The 16,572-nt window shown below is 45.2% G+C and overlaps 1 protein-coding gene across 4 annotated transcripts in view; it reads left to right on the forward strand.

Moving 5' to 3' along the window:
• Positions 1–16,572, forward strand: part of SIL1 (SIL1 nucleotide exchange factor) — a 234,451-nt gene that overhangs the window by 208,713 nt on the left and 9,166 nt on the right. For all 4 annotated transcript variants that reach the window (XM_019534832.1, XM_019534835.1, XM_019534834.1 and 1 more), the window contains exon 8: positions 12,879–12,975. In XM_019534832.1, coding sequence (XP_019390377.1) covers positions 12,879–12,975 — 97 coding nt within the window. The remainder of the gene's footprint in view (positions 1–12,878; positions 12,976–16,572) is intronic.

Here is a 16,572-nt window from a genome sequence, read left to right on the forward strand (position 1 = left end):
ATTTGTACTATGAATGTTACATTTTTGGGGAGATTTTAAGATGTGCTTCATTCACATCCATTCTTGATACTTAGCTTATAGCAAATATCAAATAGACTGTACTGAATCTTTTAGTATATTTTGCAGATTCAGAGACTTTGATCACATTTTTGATTTTACATACCGTATCCTTGACTGAAGATGGAAAAGACCTATTAAGTCGTATCTAGTCCGATGATTATCAGCCTTTTTACCATCTGACTATGCTTTCATCAAAGCAAATGAGCTCAAGACCCACCTTCCTGTATGCTGAACAGAATTTTCATGTAGATCAGCTGTTAATAAAATCAGAGAATGCTAATGTACTTGCAGTACTAATGGCCCTTGGATGTATTTCAGTAAAATGAGAGAGCTCAGCATTGTGCTCAGAGCTTATCCACATGGATACTTGAGGAGGATTTCTGAATCTTGCTAGGCAAACAAAGTGGGGATACTGCACTCAGATGGGGGACAGATTGAGAGCATAGTTTGGTACAGTAAAAGGCTTGAGGGAGAACAGAATGAAAATGGAGTGGGTCAAAAGGAATATGGTTGGGGGGGAACTGAAGGAAAGAATTAGTTGAAGAGATGGGGACTTCCTAACCCTTGTACCTTTATCCTCTTTCCCCATTTTGACCCATTTTGCATCCCTGCTAGTAAGGCCCAAGCACCCTTTGTTTCTCTCCTTCTTCTAATTTGCTTAGCCACTGCAGGGGGGACACTGAGAACACAGGACAAGAGATGGTTTCTTGCACTCAGAGTCAGTCACCACAGCAGCTGCTGGCATCCGTAAGGGGTCACTGCTGGGGGCTTTGGTTATGACCTGGCTGGGCCTGGAAAGAGCACCACAGAGGAGGCAAAGCAGCCAGTAGCATGTTCAAGGGTGTAGATCAGAGGTGACCAAGCCATGACAGGGATGCCACAAACAGCATAGGGAGCCTCTGTGTGTGGCATGTGGCAGATTGGGGAGGAGACAGGAAGCACAGTGGCAAAAAGGGCAGGGAGCATAAAGCAGAGCATCATATCAGACAGGGAGCAGGAATCAGGAAGCAAAACAGCAGCTTGCTCAGGGAGCACAGAGCAGGGACTAGAAAGCAGATCAGCAGATATGGCAGAGGAAAGGAATAGAAAGCAAATCAGCAGATATGGCAGAGGAAAGGGTTTGGAGTGGCACTTAGAAGTGAGGGGGTGTAGGGATGCCTGCCAAAAAAGGTTGGCCCTTACTGGTGTAGATTAAATGGGACAGATGAGTTTCAGGCCCTGCCATGTGAGGGTGCTTGATGTCCTCTGCTTTGCAGCATGACTCTTAACCGTCCAAATTTCTGTCCAGTGTAGTTCAAAGTCACAAGTGATGGAGCTTTCACCATTGTCTTTGCAAGGCTGAAGGCCAGACTCATCAGACATGCACACATTGCTTTCATTCAGATCTAAAGGACATAGGCATAGACATTGCAGGGCAGAATTTACTCCTTTGTCATTGTGTTCTCAATAGTTAGTCTAAACTTTTCTTTCTCTAATTGTGTCCCACTACTCCTAATAGCCAGTAGCTATTGCGAAGCTTTGGGTGCTGATTCAATATGGAGGAGATCTGGTCTGATTCGGTGGCTGAATCTCCAAATCCAAATCAAATCAAGAGACTTAGAAAAAGGTCCAAATTGATTCGAAGCTCTCCAGATCTTCAGAAAAGATTTGGAGAGCTTTGATTCAGGCAGTCTCCGCCTGCTGCGATGGGGACCTGGAGGCAGACTCCATGCCAGTAAGCAGGGAGCAGGGGAGGGGGAGAGGGCTGGAGGAGGGGGGAGGGGACCACAAGAGGATGCCTGCCAGGCCCCATCCCCTGCCCATCCCCCCGCCCCAGGTCCTAGTGCTTTAAAAAAAAAGCCCGCGCTCACTGGGTGCTGCCGGGGGGGGGCAATCCCCACTGCCCTGTGTTGCATGAGGGATTGTGCCATGAGCCTCCTGACCCCCCTCCCGGCTGCCTGCCTGCCCCAGCTCTGGTCCTTTAAGGAAAAAAAATGACACCCCCACCCTCCCGGACTCACCAGTGCCTACAGCGGCTTCTGGGCTTTGGGGCAGTCATGGAAGAGCCCCCCACACAGCACGGGGCAGTGGGTGGCAGCAGGGATCGCCCCCCTGCCAGGCAGCACCCAGTGAGTCAAAGCTTTTTTTTTTCCAAAGTCCTGGGAGCTGGGGCGGGCGGGCAGCCACTGCCAGGCTGGGAGAGCGGAAAGGGGATGAGACTGGGTGATTCAGAGATTCGGCAGCAGCCAAATCTCCAAATCAAATTCAGCTGAATCGATTTGGGACAGTGATTTGAATCACCAAATCAAATCACTGTCCCCCTAATCGGCCAAATCTGAAACGAATACTAGCCACTTTGCACAGGCCTAATAGCCACCCCCTTCCCCTCCCCCCAAAGCTTTTCTCTTCCTTCATGCCAGCGTTCAAAAAGTACATGGTCTCATCTCTTTGGGCACCAAGTACATGCTACTGTTGATCTTTGCTTCTAAGGCAGTCTCTCCAGCTCCTTCGTGGGCTTTTTGCTCTCATTTAGTCCTGTCTAGTTTGCTTCTTTCTGTTACTGAGGTACCCAGACCTGAGCCTAATTGTCTGGGTACATTGTTGCCAGAGCAGTGCAGACGGAGGTTTTCACCTCCTGGCTCTGTGCTGTGTCTGAGCGTGCATCCACAAATCCCACCTCACCACTGTAGCCTTTTTCAGTTTAATTTGATTTTTCCTCTGCCATATTGCATTGCAGGCTCATGTCTAATTTGTTCTCTGCTTTTGCCTCAGGGGTCTATCAGTGTTACTGCTTTCCATACTTCTCTCTTCCACTGAATATCTCTACTTGAGATTTTTTTATTCTCTGAAAGTATCTCTTAAATTTTGAATTTTAAACTTTGTGTCATGATAGGAGTAAAGCCAAGAGAGTTAGCAGTGCTATTAAAATGTTTTTTCCCTTTCAGAAGCCTGAGATGCATGTAGGCTCAGAGCTAGTACTAGTGCCATGCATTCTCTCAGTATTACTAGGAATCATCTTCTTCTATCACCAACACCTCTGATCTTGTGGAAACAGTTTTGTCACTCAACATAAATGAAAAGCAAGTAACTGGGTCACCAGTTTGAATTTGTGATAGGCCTTACAGCACCAAAAGTTCCTATGAAGGCTATTTGACAGATGTGAAATGAGACTCTGAGTGTTCCAGTGCGTAGTAGACAGATGTCCATAGCAGACAACCCCATTATCATGTTTGGTGCAGGACTGGCAGAACAAATTATTCTCGCATCTCTAATTTTAAGTCATGGGAGCAGTAAGTCAGTGTTGTGCAGTGTGGGTTGAGCTGCTTCTATCCCTGCCTCAACCCTATCTCCAGACCACAGCCAGTACTGAGTCTGTGAAGCACTCCTGACCTATGTACTCCCCTCCACAGACACCACATCTCTGCAGTGAAGCAGGGTAGCTGCCTTAGAGTATCCCTGAGCTGATGCCAGTTAGCACACCTGAGACAGAACTTGCAAGTGGTGCATGTTCAGGGCTACTCTACAGCAAGACCCTGTCTTACATATGGGATTTGTTGCAAGTGGATGGGGCTGTGTTCTGGAGGCAATCCTGGGGTTGGCATGACAGTGCCTTGGACAAAGTCCTCAGTGTCCTGCCCATCGAGTACCATCACTGGTATGAATTCAGTTGACAGAAAGGGAGACGGGAGAAAATGCAAAATAAGTTGACACTTGTTGCCTGGGTGGGGAAGTGCATTAGGTCCCTACTCATGTGGATCCATTTTCTGTGCATCACATCCCTTTGCTGCTTAGTTTTTCCTCAAGATTGAAGAAGGAGCTGCTGTAATACGCCTTTCCTCTGCAGCACACAGAAAGGTTGGATTGAACACGGCTTACTCGGGGCACAATACCAAGTTGTTTTATTTCAATTTTACTACATGTTACAAATTAGAGAGTTATAATATCACTGATCGAAGTGCTTCAGCACTTGTTTTTATTACTTCTGCTCCTCTTTCCTTGTGCTGTTGAGGCTTGCAATGTTCTGACAAACATGCCGTTCGTTTGTCAATTTGTAATAATCTCTAGCCTCTTGTGGGAAGTTATAACTATAACGTAGTGAAATATAAACTGGCAGAAAATGGAATGTTCCCTTCTGCCAGTTCTGTGAGCGGCAGGAGATGGGTTTGGATGTTAGCTTTCTATTTCTTTCTCTCTCTTTTTTTAATTTGCTGAAGGGCACAGTCACCCTCTTGCAGCACCAACAGAAAAAATATGCTGGGCCTATAAAATGACATGTGAAGTTTGTCCCAGGCAAAGTTACAAATCCAAAAGGTGTGGAAGGAAACAGCAGCAATAAAATATAATTATTTTTCTTCTGGTCAGAATCATCCATTTAAAAATGCAGCTGACAGTTTGGCAGCACATCCGTTTCATGGCCGGTTGTTGCAGTTGTTATGGGATGCTGATGAAGAGCTCAGGGTCAAGATAGGAACGCTCGGGAGGCTCTACAGGGCAGAACTGTAATCACCTCTTCATGGGTGAAGGAAAAGTCACCACAATGTAGGGCTTGAATGTACTGGGGAGAGAAAAGACCCAAATTAGGTTTCCCACAAAATGCGCTTAAGAGGCATTCAAGGTCTTGGGCCTTATCTGTAAGGCCCAGTGCCCTGTACTTGAAGTATCTGAAAGATGATCTAAGGTCAGCAGTGAAAACACTGAAGGCATCTCAGCTCCTCAGCACCGTGGAGGTTTGAGGTTACAGAGATTTCTTAGGGGCTGGGCTGAAACTGTGGGGAGCTCCCACATCAGCAAGGGACCATTCCAGAGCTCGCTCCAGAGGTCAAAAGTACTTCTTTAGTCTGCCTTCTCTAATACCACTGCATAGCAATATTTGCATTAAAAAATCCCTGCCAAACCAAAACACTGCACTGTATACATGCACACATTCTCTCCCTGCCAACAGGATGGGAGAAAGGGCTACAAAGGAGGAATGTTGTCTTATGAAGGTGCTTAGATATGCTGACACGGGATATGTTGCAACCTAAAGAAACAGACTGGACTGTGAGTGGCAAAGTGTGGCTACAGTTGCTCCACTTAGTATTGCACAGGTGCATATGTCTGAGACTGCAGGGCTGTGTTGGATGGCTGCTTGAACCATAACTGAGTATTGTATGTTAAGACCCATACTTTCTGGTGGGCTGCTCTTTTATGCGGATTAAACTATGTGCCCAAGTCTGATAAGAAACCTCTGTTCGGGCCAAGTGTGTTTCTGCTTTCAGACTAGGCTCGAAACCAGCATCACATTTTTCATTTCTGCAACAGAAGTTTCAAATACTGCCATTCTTTCATGGCTTAATGCCCACTGAATTTCATGTTTTAGTCCAAGATCTGTCTTATTGTATTTCTTTTGTCCAATCTGCTCATCTTTGAGCAGGATCACACACTTCATTTGTATAGAGATGCACGGAGTTTTCAGATTTCTCAAATGGGCTTTTTATTAGAGAAGTACTGATTTTTATCTCTAGCAGAGGCATTTTCACATAAAAAGATAGAAATGTTTGGAACATTGAAAGCTGAATGGTACACCTTCCCATCCAGTAAAACTTCCTAACCTCAAGAGTTTTTCTTTAGCTATGGTTCAGAGATTTTAATTAGATCTAATACTCTAGGTGACCAACAAAGCATTAAAAGGCATACCAGTTTTTCAGCTAGATCCTTTACTGCAGAGCTTTCATTATTTATTTTTGATAGAAGTGACAAAAGAACTTCAATATACTAAATTTATATTTTGGTTGAATAGCAGTAACAACTATCGGCATAAGAGATTCCATTCAGTGTGGTTATAATCAGAAAAATGTCTGTCTACAAATTGCACCACAGGGTTCCATATTTACTTTGCTCTCTCTTGCTCCCAGCAACTTTCACATAATATTTGCTCAGGTTTTCAAGTCAGAAGTTGAATTGTTTACCTACCAAGGTTACAGACTCTTTCTAGAATTTGAAAATGCAGCTAGGTCCTTTTTGCCTCTTATCACCAGAAGTAGACTGCATTTGAAAATTTGGTTGACAGTGGTGGTGGTGATGTGCAAGAATTTGATGTGCCGTGGAATCTAAAATTCTTGTAACTAATACAGGCATACCTTGTTTTATTGCGCTTCACTTTATTGCGCTTCACAGATATTGCGCTTTTTACAAATTGAAGGTTTGTGGCAATCCTGCGTCGAGCAAGTCTATCGGTGCCATTTTTCCAACAGCATTTGCTCACTTCGTGTCTCTGTGTCACATTTTGGTAATTCTCGCAATATTTCAAACTTCAGCAACCCACCACCCTGATCAGTCAGCAGCCATCAACATCAAGGCAAGACCCTCCACCAGCAAAAAGATTACGACTCGCTGAAGGCTCAGATGATGGTTAGCATTTTTTAGCAATAAAGTATTTTTTAATTTAGGTATGTACATTGGTTTTTAGACATAATGCTATTGCACACTTAACAGACTACAGTATAGTGTAAACATAACTTTTATATGCACTGGGAAACCAAAAAATTCGTGTGACTCGCTTTATTGCGATATTTGCTTTATTGCGGTGGTCTGGAACCGAACCCGCAATATCTCTAAGGTATGCCTGTATGTAGAAAAAAATCGCAGCTGCTTGTTGTAGAAAATCTGAGAGCAGAAATAAAAAAAAAGGAAGGGACTTAGTTCTTTATTGGAGGCAGGAAAGAATGGAATTTCTCCCTCTCCCTTCTTTCTTCTCCTCTTCCTCCTCCTCCTTCCTAGTGTCCAGCCTACTTCATGCAACAGACAATTATTTTGTGCCTCTGGTGAAGCTGCTAGGAGGATTCTTTGAGTAGCACAGCGATACCTGCAGGAACGTGGTTCTGTAGGCAGCATGAATAGGTGCAGTATCTTGTCTTGTGTATGTCATGCTGCTGCCAGGTCTGTCTTGGATGATCTGAGAAGCTTTTAGGGTGAAAAATGGAAAAAGAAAAGTTCTAGAGCACTGCTCTTTGGTGTGTTCACCAAACAAAGTTTTATGATACCATTTGGCCATGGAGCATTATCTCTGTTTATCAGCATTAGACAAGAAGACTTAGAGGGGATGTCTTTTTGCTCGCTGGCTGACTGATCTGGGGTTGGGGTGGTTTGATTCTGAAACACTGTGGAGTGGTTCAGCTTTATTCACAGGATTAATAGCAAGCACAGTTTTCTCCCAGGCACAAATCAGGCAGCTGATTAAGACAGTTTTAAAAAGCACAAAATGAAACCCCAGGTATTCAGAAAACTCAGTCCCAAGTCACAATACTGACTGCAACCCACTGGGTATGTCTACACAAGATGCTTACTGCACGGTAAGCCTAATAACACTGCACAATAATGTGCTGGTCCAAAACCATGCTAATACTTAAGCAAGTACTAAATTAAATGCGCAGTAACTATTGCACATTAATGAATGTGTAATGTGCCCACTGGGTACCAAATTAATCAGTCTCTGACTTCTCACAAGCTTTTAACAATCTGATTAGCATTTTCTGCTGTCCCTTTGCCTGTTCACAGCCTATTTCTGCTTGCTCCAAGAACAGGATTTCACCACATGACTCTTGTTAGGGTGAATTACAGCAACTGCTTCCAAGTTGTTTGTGCACTAGAGTTGTCCCATGTCAGAAGCTGTGGTGTGACAGATGACTGGATCATTCTAGTGGGCTCATCTTCCTGGCCCAGGTGGGCTCTTACTGCAGTTTTCAGCTGGGGATGCCAGAATTCACCTTTCCTCTTTCTTGCTGGGCTCCTTGTAGAGCTCATATATACAAGTTCTCTTCTCTGATAACTAACCTGCGATCTTAATCCCAGAATCTAAAAGCTCCATTGATCATCCTTTTGAGTTTTCTAGGAATTACATGTGTATTATACTGGTTGGATTTTTACCATCCCTCACCTTTCTATGGAGTGAATGAGCTCCAGACCCCCTGTCAAGTACTCTGGCAGCTGCTTTCCCATCGAAATGGGGTTTCATTTCCTTTCCCAGACTCCATTCAGTGAAGAGTCAGTGTTTTTTTGGAGGCTGGAGAAAATTTCAGCTTATGGAGGTAACCTACTAGAATATTTCTCAGTGTGTGAAATAGAGAATACTTGTTTTGTAGCTGCATAGAGATAAGCTTGCATAAGCTTCTAGGCAGAATAATGTTCAGATGTTGATGCCAAAGAGTAGCTGCTCAGGTTGTGGAGGCAGCTTTGCAGAACTAATGCTTGCTAATTCAGATCCTGAGTTAAAGACTGAAGGACAGGCAAGTGCTCAGAAGTCTCTGCATTGCTGAATTGAGTATCTAATAGATCTGCAGCTGAAGCAGATGAGTTGTATACCTTAATTGTTTTTACTTATTCAATTGTTGGTGTTCATGTAATCCAGGGATGTCAAACGCATCCAAGCTGTAGGCTGGATGAGGGGAGCAGGGCCAGTCTGCAGGGCAGATCAGGCCCACAGACTGGCCCCCTGCACTGGAGCCAGCACGCAGAGCCAGGCTGGTGTGGGCACCTTGTGCAATTCATGTCTTGTACCGTGGCAGTGAGTTCCATAGGCTACTTGTGCATTCATTTTGTAAGGCCTCACCTGCTGTAGCTGCTGAGGAACATAATATTTGTAGAGTGTTTTGATACCTTCGTCTGGGAGACATTATGGCGGGCAGGTATTAAGATGCAGGTGCTGTCACCACCACTGCTTTTCCCAGCAGCTGCATGGGGCATATGTCCACAGCTGGTGCTTTTCTGCACAGTGGTGGGAGACCTCAGCAGCACTTGCATTTTTCCCTGCAGACACTGGCTGGAGACAGTTCCCCTGTTGCCATAGGGAAAAGCCATGGCAATGGATGCTTTCCCTGTGCAGCCACTGGGAAAAGCAGTGGCAACATCTAAGGACCTAGCACCTGCCCACCCACCATGTACCTAAACTGGGTCTGTCCAGCTGCTGAAGTCCTGTGTCCATAAACCAAATCAAATGGCTTTGCAGGCCACAGGTTGCTGACCTTTGCCTTAAGGGATTTGCTACCTCTCTTCCCTCCCAAATCCTTCAAATAGTCTCAGTCTTTGCAGATGGAGAGGGGGGCAGGAAAAATAAGCCACCAGATCTATACTTATCAGATAGGGACTGTTGCTCCAACTTGCTGCTGCTGCAGCCTATAAGATGCAGCCTGCTATTAATAGTATCTTTTGCTATCACAGCTATCAGGTGAGGGGCAAAAGAATAAAAAAAAGCCGTTGGGAAGTGGCGTTCACAATCCTTGTTTTTCTGTGCTGAGGTCAGCCTGCTAATTAGAATCTGGCACATTGAGTCTGCTGTCTCTAAAACATGGATTCACTGCGACAGTATGAGATGCAGAGTCCACACTGATCCACCCACAAGTCTCCCAGCAGAAACTCCTCCTGCCAGCTTGCTTGGCTCCAGATTGACATGGGACAGCTCTGTTTGCCTTGTTTTTATGAACTAGTATTAAGCCATCAGTTTAATTTGATGCTTCTCCCTGCCTGAGCCCATTTGTGTTTCTGTGTTTTATGACCCCCTTTACCTTTGTCTCTTTTGTCTGATTTTTGGTAGTGTTACAGTGATGCTGTAGCTGTGGTTGTCCTGGAATTATAAAAGAGGCAAGGATTTCTTATGGTGAAATCTTTTATTGGACAAACTGTATAGTTTTTCATCGAATTTTTGGCATTAGGTGCTCTGGTGGCTTTCAGGTAATCAAAAGAGCTCAAAGTGTTTTATTGTAGCAGAGACCAGGTATCTTTGTCTAGCTGCAGTGCAAGTGCTGCTTCAAAGCGGAGAAAGGTGAATGTACCAAATCCTTTCCTTAGAAATGAGGTCTGCTCAGGATCCAGTAGACACGCACAGGTCCAAATCTTCATGCTTGCTTCTCAGTACCCATCTCACTGAGAAGAAAGCCTTTGGCCTTTGACTCTTCTCTGCTCACCCTGAAAGATTCATGGTGAAGAACTGCCTTTAAGCCTTCCTGGACTTGAAAAAGACCACAATCACTCAGCTCCCCCTGGCTGAGTACACATGCCCAGGATACAGCCTGAACAAGAAAAGTTGGCAAGAAAAGCAAGGAAACATTTTTTTCATGAGCTGGAGCATAGACAGGGCTTGGCAACATGCTTTGTTCATTTAAGTGTCAGGGTACCAAAAATATAGGTTCTTTGCTGAGGTTATGCACTAAGTGTGCCTGGTAGCCTGCAGCAGCCAAAGCACTTCACCAGGGAATAACCCTGGCTTCACCCCTCAGCAAATCAAAAGCATTAGCCCCATTGTACAATGGACACAATGAGCTGCCTAGTATTGAAGGGCCAGTTTGACCACCCTTACACTGAGTAGTACTTTGATGTGGCAAGGGGATGCTGGCTGTTGAGACATCCAAAGCTTTCATAGCAATTGTTGACAGAACTGCAAATGAAAATTTTTGCGTCAGAAGTTCCCAGTCTCCTGTGTCTGTTGTCTTGCCTCACTACTTGCTTTGGTTGAGGCTGCATGTTAATTTTGATCCATACATCATACCACACAAATCAAGGATCATGCCTGGCATACTATCTAGGACCAGTAAGAGCCAAATTCTGCCATAGGAAGCCTCTTTGCCCCCCCTTTAAGCAGTAGGGAAAGGGGTTCCCACCTAGCAGTTAAGAGGGAGGAAGACTCTTTGAGTGCCAGTGCTTGGAGTTCTGTGTTTAAGACTAGCTAGGTCCAAGACCCTGCAAGCAGCAGGGTATTGTGGGTCCAGAGTTGGGAATTTACAGGTAGAGGGATGGTTTTAGCCACTTGTAATCCTTAAGTGAGATTTGTGTGTTGGGGTGAGACTAAGTCATAACTGGTCATTTGCAAGCATTGGAGAGAAAAGGTCCCTTCTCCAGGTGAGGTGAAAGACGGATGGCACATTACAGACTGTGGAATGGTGGATAAGTGTTTAAATAAATCAGTGTGTTAATAGAAACTGAGGAACAAGAGAGAGGTGCAAAGTGAGAACTTAAGTAAAAGGCCATTAAGGAATAGATGTGGTTTTAAAGTGAAAAGGATTAATGGAGCAATTGGTGTGAATGAAACACAAGAGATGCAATGGGAGAGATCTTTGCTGAGTTAACACCTGTGGTGGCTGAAAGCTGCTTATTAATGAGACACTGGTACACTTAGGAAACTCAGTATAGAAAGCCTAGCATGCCCCTTCTGTGTAGTGTTGCCAGCAGTTCAGATTGTCTGGACACGCTGATCTTTTCAGCACCTATCTGCCTGTTGTGTGGCATCAGACGAGGCATGTTTGTTATGGTTCCTGATGAAGCCAGAGTTGTGTAGCTGGCACAGCTAAGTTACAAAGCCATGTTCCCTTCGCTGTAAAGGTTATGAGATGCCCCCTCCACCACCATGCCAGTTGGTTGATACTGACTTGGATGCTGGCTGACCCCACTTCACAGTACACTGAGGAGTCAGCTGTCCCTTACCTCACATTAACTCTGACCCCATGCCCTGCACTCTGCCTTTGCCTCCTTAAGAGGAGGAAAAGAATTGTAGTATTTGTCCTGAGTGGAACCTGGGAGAGTAACTTTCCCTTTCTTCCTCTCACATTAGTCAAAGATAGAAACCTAAAGGGTGAGAAGCAGTCCTAACAAATCTACATCCAGGATAAACCCATGTGTGAGGGCCTGTCTGCACTGCAGTCAAAGGTATGATGGCAGTTCACACAAACACACCTGAGCTGGCTTTAATTTAGCTGGGTTGAGTACCAATAGCAGCACAGATGCAACTGCCAAGCACTTACCCACGGTTCTGGGCAGAGCTGAAGACTTTGAGATTCAGACATATGGGGTTTGGTGGCAAAGCAAGATACACCAGCCCACCACTTTGGGCATGAGGCACTTCCACACCCATTAGTAAATGGCAGCTAAATGAAGGAAGGAAGGCACTCCCTGGCATGGCCCATCTGTGTTTGGGAACTGCCTTGCTTTAGAAAGTGCACTGCCTCTGCAAGGCCCAGGGAGAAGCAAGGAAAACTGCACAGGAGAGGTGCTATTTGTTGTTTTGTCTTATGCCCAGTTGTATGCTAGTTGCCTAATTAAATAACTCAACTTTAATTAGTTATTAATTAAAGTAATTCACAGAAGCCATGACACCAAAATGAAATGAGACAGCAATTTGTTTCTAAATGTGCTGGTAATTCTGTCTCGCGTTGCTGCATGGAGGCATCAGAGGGTTTTCATGTCTGTTTGGCCACTTAGAATTTGACTTTGGGAATATCATTGCTTTCAGACTAGGATCAGATTCTGTACAGTTGGCTACTGCATTACCTCTATCACAGGCCCTCTTCCCTGTAGTCCCTGAGGTGGCCTCAAAGGCTCACAGCCAGAGCCCTATGGCAATGCTGCCTGTGTCCTAACAATCAATTGGGCATGTGCATATTTGAGGGGAGCTTTCAGTCCAGCTGAGAAAGAGCAGCAGCATTTCCTGCTTGATATGAAGGTCTTGAAATACATAGCTTAAATTCAAGTGACCCTACCTATTTGAAGAGCCGTTTGGCGGTTGCCAAGTACTTCGTCCACTCTAGCTAGAAACATCTGGGCCGGGGGTTATTATATACAAGGCACCTGGAACAATACCAGTTTTCACCAACAGGTGTCACCTTCTTAGACATAAATTAAATTTCGACAGAGAGAGAAGTTGAGGCAGAAGTTTTGGACTATTTAGTTTACATTCATTCATGTCTTGCAATAGATTTTGAAACTTACTTCCTAACCATTAAAAAGCTTGTTTAGAAACTAACTAGCAGCAAAGTACGGGACTTCCCCTTTTGATCTCATTCTTCTCACAATATGTGTTTTGCTTTTTCCTGCAGCAATCCCAAAGTTCAGATTGAAGCAATTGAGGGTGGTGCTTTACAAAAGCTGCTGGTTATTTTAGCTACAGAACAACCCTTGACTGTGAAGAAGAAGGTAAGTTCACAAACTTATACCTAGTAACCATTTCCCAGGGTGACACCTGTGTGGAAAGTTGCTCTTGCATTAGACTAAATAGACGACAATGTGATTTGAGGTTGTCTTCATGAAGATGTGCTGACTGATAACTAGGAACCATCAGAGAAGTGAAGTTGGGCTACATGAATTGGGCTAAAAGCAGCACAACTGGCACTTGCTTCCACTTCAGTTGACTTTGGCCCAGTGGGTTTTACCTATCCATGCATAGTAATCTCTGTAACTGTTCATGAGCCACAGTTCTATAATAAGGGGAGAACTTTCCTTTTGCTGTGCAGTGCCACAACCTGGCCTGCATTTGCATAATCTCATAGTAGCAGTGGGCCTTGTTCTACTTAAAGGGAAAACTGAGATCAGACAGCAGTGATAATGGACTCAGGCAGGCAGTGTGGACTGACTGGCCAGTCCCAGGGCAGGCAGGAAGATCACAGACTACCAAATACAGGAGGTAATGTTTTGAAGAAGATAATTGCTTTATCCAGTCTGAAGTCTTGGAGGAAAGAAAAAAGCTCTCAGGGTTTGGGTTAGGGTTGTGGCCAAATGTGCAAGGCTGTGCATTGGAGTGGGGGATTCAGCTGCTTTCTCTTATTTTAACTTAGACAGCAATGGGTGTTGTTGATGGTCATAATGTTAGCCGGCTTCTTTTAAAACCCACCCCCAACATTAACACAGAGACCTCTTGCAATAGAATTTCACAGAGGAAGTGAAATAGCTGCTCTGATTCATTCTGCATGTACCTGCCATCAATGTAATAGGTGATGTGCAGCCAATTATTTAACAAGTGGCTCCTATGAAACCGCCTCCTGCTTTTAGGCTGTGGGAAAAGCCTTGTGGGATGGCAATGTCACCAAAAGCTGAAGAAATGCTAAGGAAGCCAGTTACTTACTCTAAGACTCCTCCTGTCTGCTTAGCCCCTCTGTGGGGCAAGCACACTCAGAGAAACTGGACTTCCTTTTCACATTTCATCTTGACAATGGCACTGTGCATGTGGTTGGCTCAGTTTGTGCTATGGGGCTGAAGATAAAAGCCTTGGTGGGGTACCCGGGGTAACTAGGGGAGTACTTGAAAATCTGTGCTCGTCAAAGCAGCATGTCTCAATTCAAAAGCATTTTTTAAAGACTCTGAGATGAGTCATTACAGCAGCATTGCAGCCCCACCAGGAACAAACAGAAGGCTGCTGCTCTCTTAAACTTACTAGCATGCCATGGACAGGGGCTCCAGAGAGGCCTTCCAGCCTGGCACAGGACCTCTTGTATCCAGACAGAGTAAGATGATGAGTCCCCAGACTCATCATGAGTGCCTCTCTTTTAAGCCCCCTCGCTCCCTTCCCCACAACTCCACTTTCCAGGCTAAATAAGCATCCATGGTAAACTCTTTAAATGTAAAATGCACTGTGCTAGATGGTCATCCTTGAGGCCCTTCTCTGAAGAAGCGAGAGGTCTTGGGTGGCAATGGGACTCCAGACTGGTGTGGAGATTCATACTGAGCTCTAATGCATTCCCACTAGTGTGTGACAGGGAGGCTTTTCCTCCCATCAGAATTAAAATGTGGTGCATGCAGTAGAGTTTTATTTCCCCTCCAGCCACACTGGGAACAGGGGGAGGCATTCCACGCATCTGTCCCTTGGCCTGTAACAGAGAACAGAGAGGAGTATTCACTAGATTCCTGGAGGCATCAAGAGAAGGTAAAATAAGAACAAACTGGATTGGAAAAATCTCACTCCCTATTCAGATCTGCCCATGGAGAGCACAAGAAGTATGTCCCACCTGTGCTTGCCAGGGAGGTAGTTCAGATTGCTGGCAGGCTCTGAGATAAGTAATCTCAGTAATAGTTCTTTTTTCAGCAGCAGCAGTCTGGCCTGAGGGGCATCACTGCAGTCTGAGCATCCTTCTTAGCTCCTCTAGGAACCAGGCTTGGAAATAGAAGGAGAGTTTAGAAATCAATAATGTGGCCACTGCCTGCCTCTGTACTCAGCTTTGCCATTTGTGTGCATGAAGGCACTGACATTCAAGCCAGAGCCTCATGTTGTTGCAGTTGTCTAGATGTGTTAAGGTACTGGCCAAAGATCCCAGGTAGGTTAGGAGCTCTGTTCTGGGCACTGTGTTCAATCCATCCCTGCTCACAATATTTACAGGAGTGTAACAAGTGAGAGGGGAGTGAGTTTGATTTGACACATCACAAAAGGTCCTGGGGGAAAGGCTGGGGAAATGCTCAGTTCAGAGCTCAGCTGTCCAAAGAGGGATACAATTCTGGTGCCAAACAGCAATGAAAATCCCATGCGATTCTCAGTCATCTTTGTTAAATCTGGGTTAGACTTCTTAGGAAAGGCTTTTTCTGGGCATCTGGGCTCAAGTTCCAGAGTGCAGATCCCTCAAAGGGGACGAGTGTGGGGAAATGACCTTGGCTTTGGGTTTGGTTTATGTGATGAGTAAGTGTCCTCTTATGTTCATTTAATAAATAACCCACTGATTTGTTTTGGGTTATGTTAACAAATTACAAACCACCTGTCTCCAAAGACATTCCAGACAGAAAATCCCAAAATACAAACTCAGTGAGAGCAGAGCCTGCCTTGCATTGAAACGCTGCCTCTCTTGTGTTGTTGTGTTCAAGCACTTCAATACTGCAGCAGTTTTGTTGCTATATAAATATCACAAATAGGTTTAGTATGAGCAGGAACTAAATCAGATCCAAGTAAAATTTTGCTGGGCTGCAGATCAGTCCCAAAGAAGGATTCAAAGTGCTTTCATTGGCATCTGCTTCCACCCAAATTAGTACTGGGCATGTGCTCCAGGCCCAGAGGATGCCTGCCTACTTATTTGGGCCCATCCATGGCCAATCCCAGGTGAAGTACACAAAAGCTCTTGTGTTTGCCAAATGCCTGTGTGGTGCACTGTCGTATTGAGGGCCACATTTGTTTATCTCCCAGGATAGTTGATTGAAACGGCTGCTGAGGAAAGGGAGGAAACATCTGTCTGTATCTGCACCAAACACTCTGAGGCTGCTCTGCTCAATATGTGATATAAAGGATGTGAATCCTCAGCATTTCCATGCTTCTTCTCACCCAGGGGCCTTTGAGTTTATAAAGACAGATTCAGCCTCACAAGTACCCTGTGGAAAGGCTAGTGTTGTTATCCTTGGCCGTGTGTAGATGAAACGAGAGGTGTGTGTGCACAACACTTTAAAATGGGCTAAATGCTTTTGCACCACTTTAATGGTGTCAATGTTTGAACGCCTTAGCAGCGTATTTCATATTAATTCCAGCTGCTATAGGAAATTCAGCAGTGTAATGCGCCTTAAATGACTTGGAGCGCAACAAACTGCCCCTACAGCCATGGAGCGAAGCACTGTGCTGTGTGCAGATCTGCAGGAAGCCCTGCAGGCAACCTGACAGCAGCCCGGGAAAGCGGCTCCACCCAAGAAAAACAGCAAGCCTGATCTTTATTTTCCCACCCCGCCTGGATCCTGCCTGCCTACCTGAGCTGCGTGGGTGCCCAGTGCTTCCCTCCGTAGCTGCAGTGCTTCCCAGGACTGCCCGAGCTGGGTGCCCTGGGTGGGTGC

Source organism: Crocodylus porosus, unplaced genomic scaffold (assembly GCF_001723895.1).
Source record: "Crocodylus porosus isolate Cpor-Errol unplaced genomic scaffold, CroPor_comp1, whole genome shotgun sequence".
NCBI classification, from domain to species: domain Eukaryota; kingdom Metazoa; phylum Chordata; order Crocodylia; family Crocodylidae; genus Crocodylus; species Crocodylus porosus.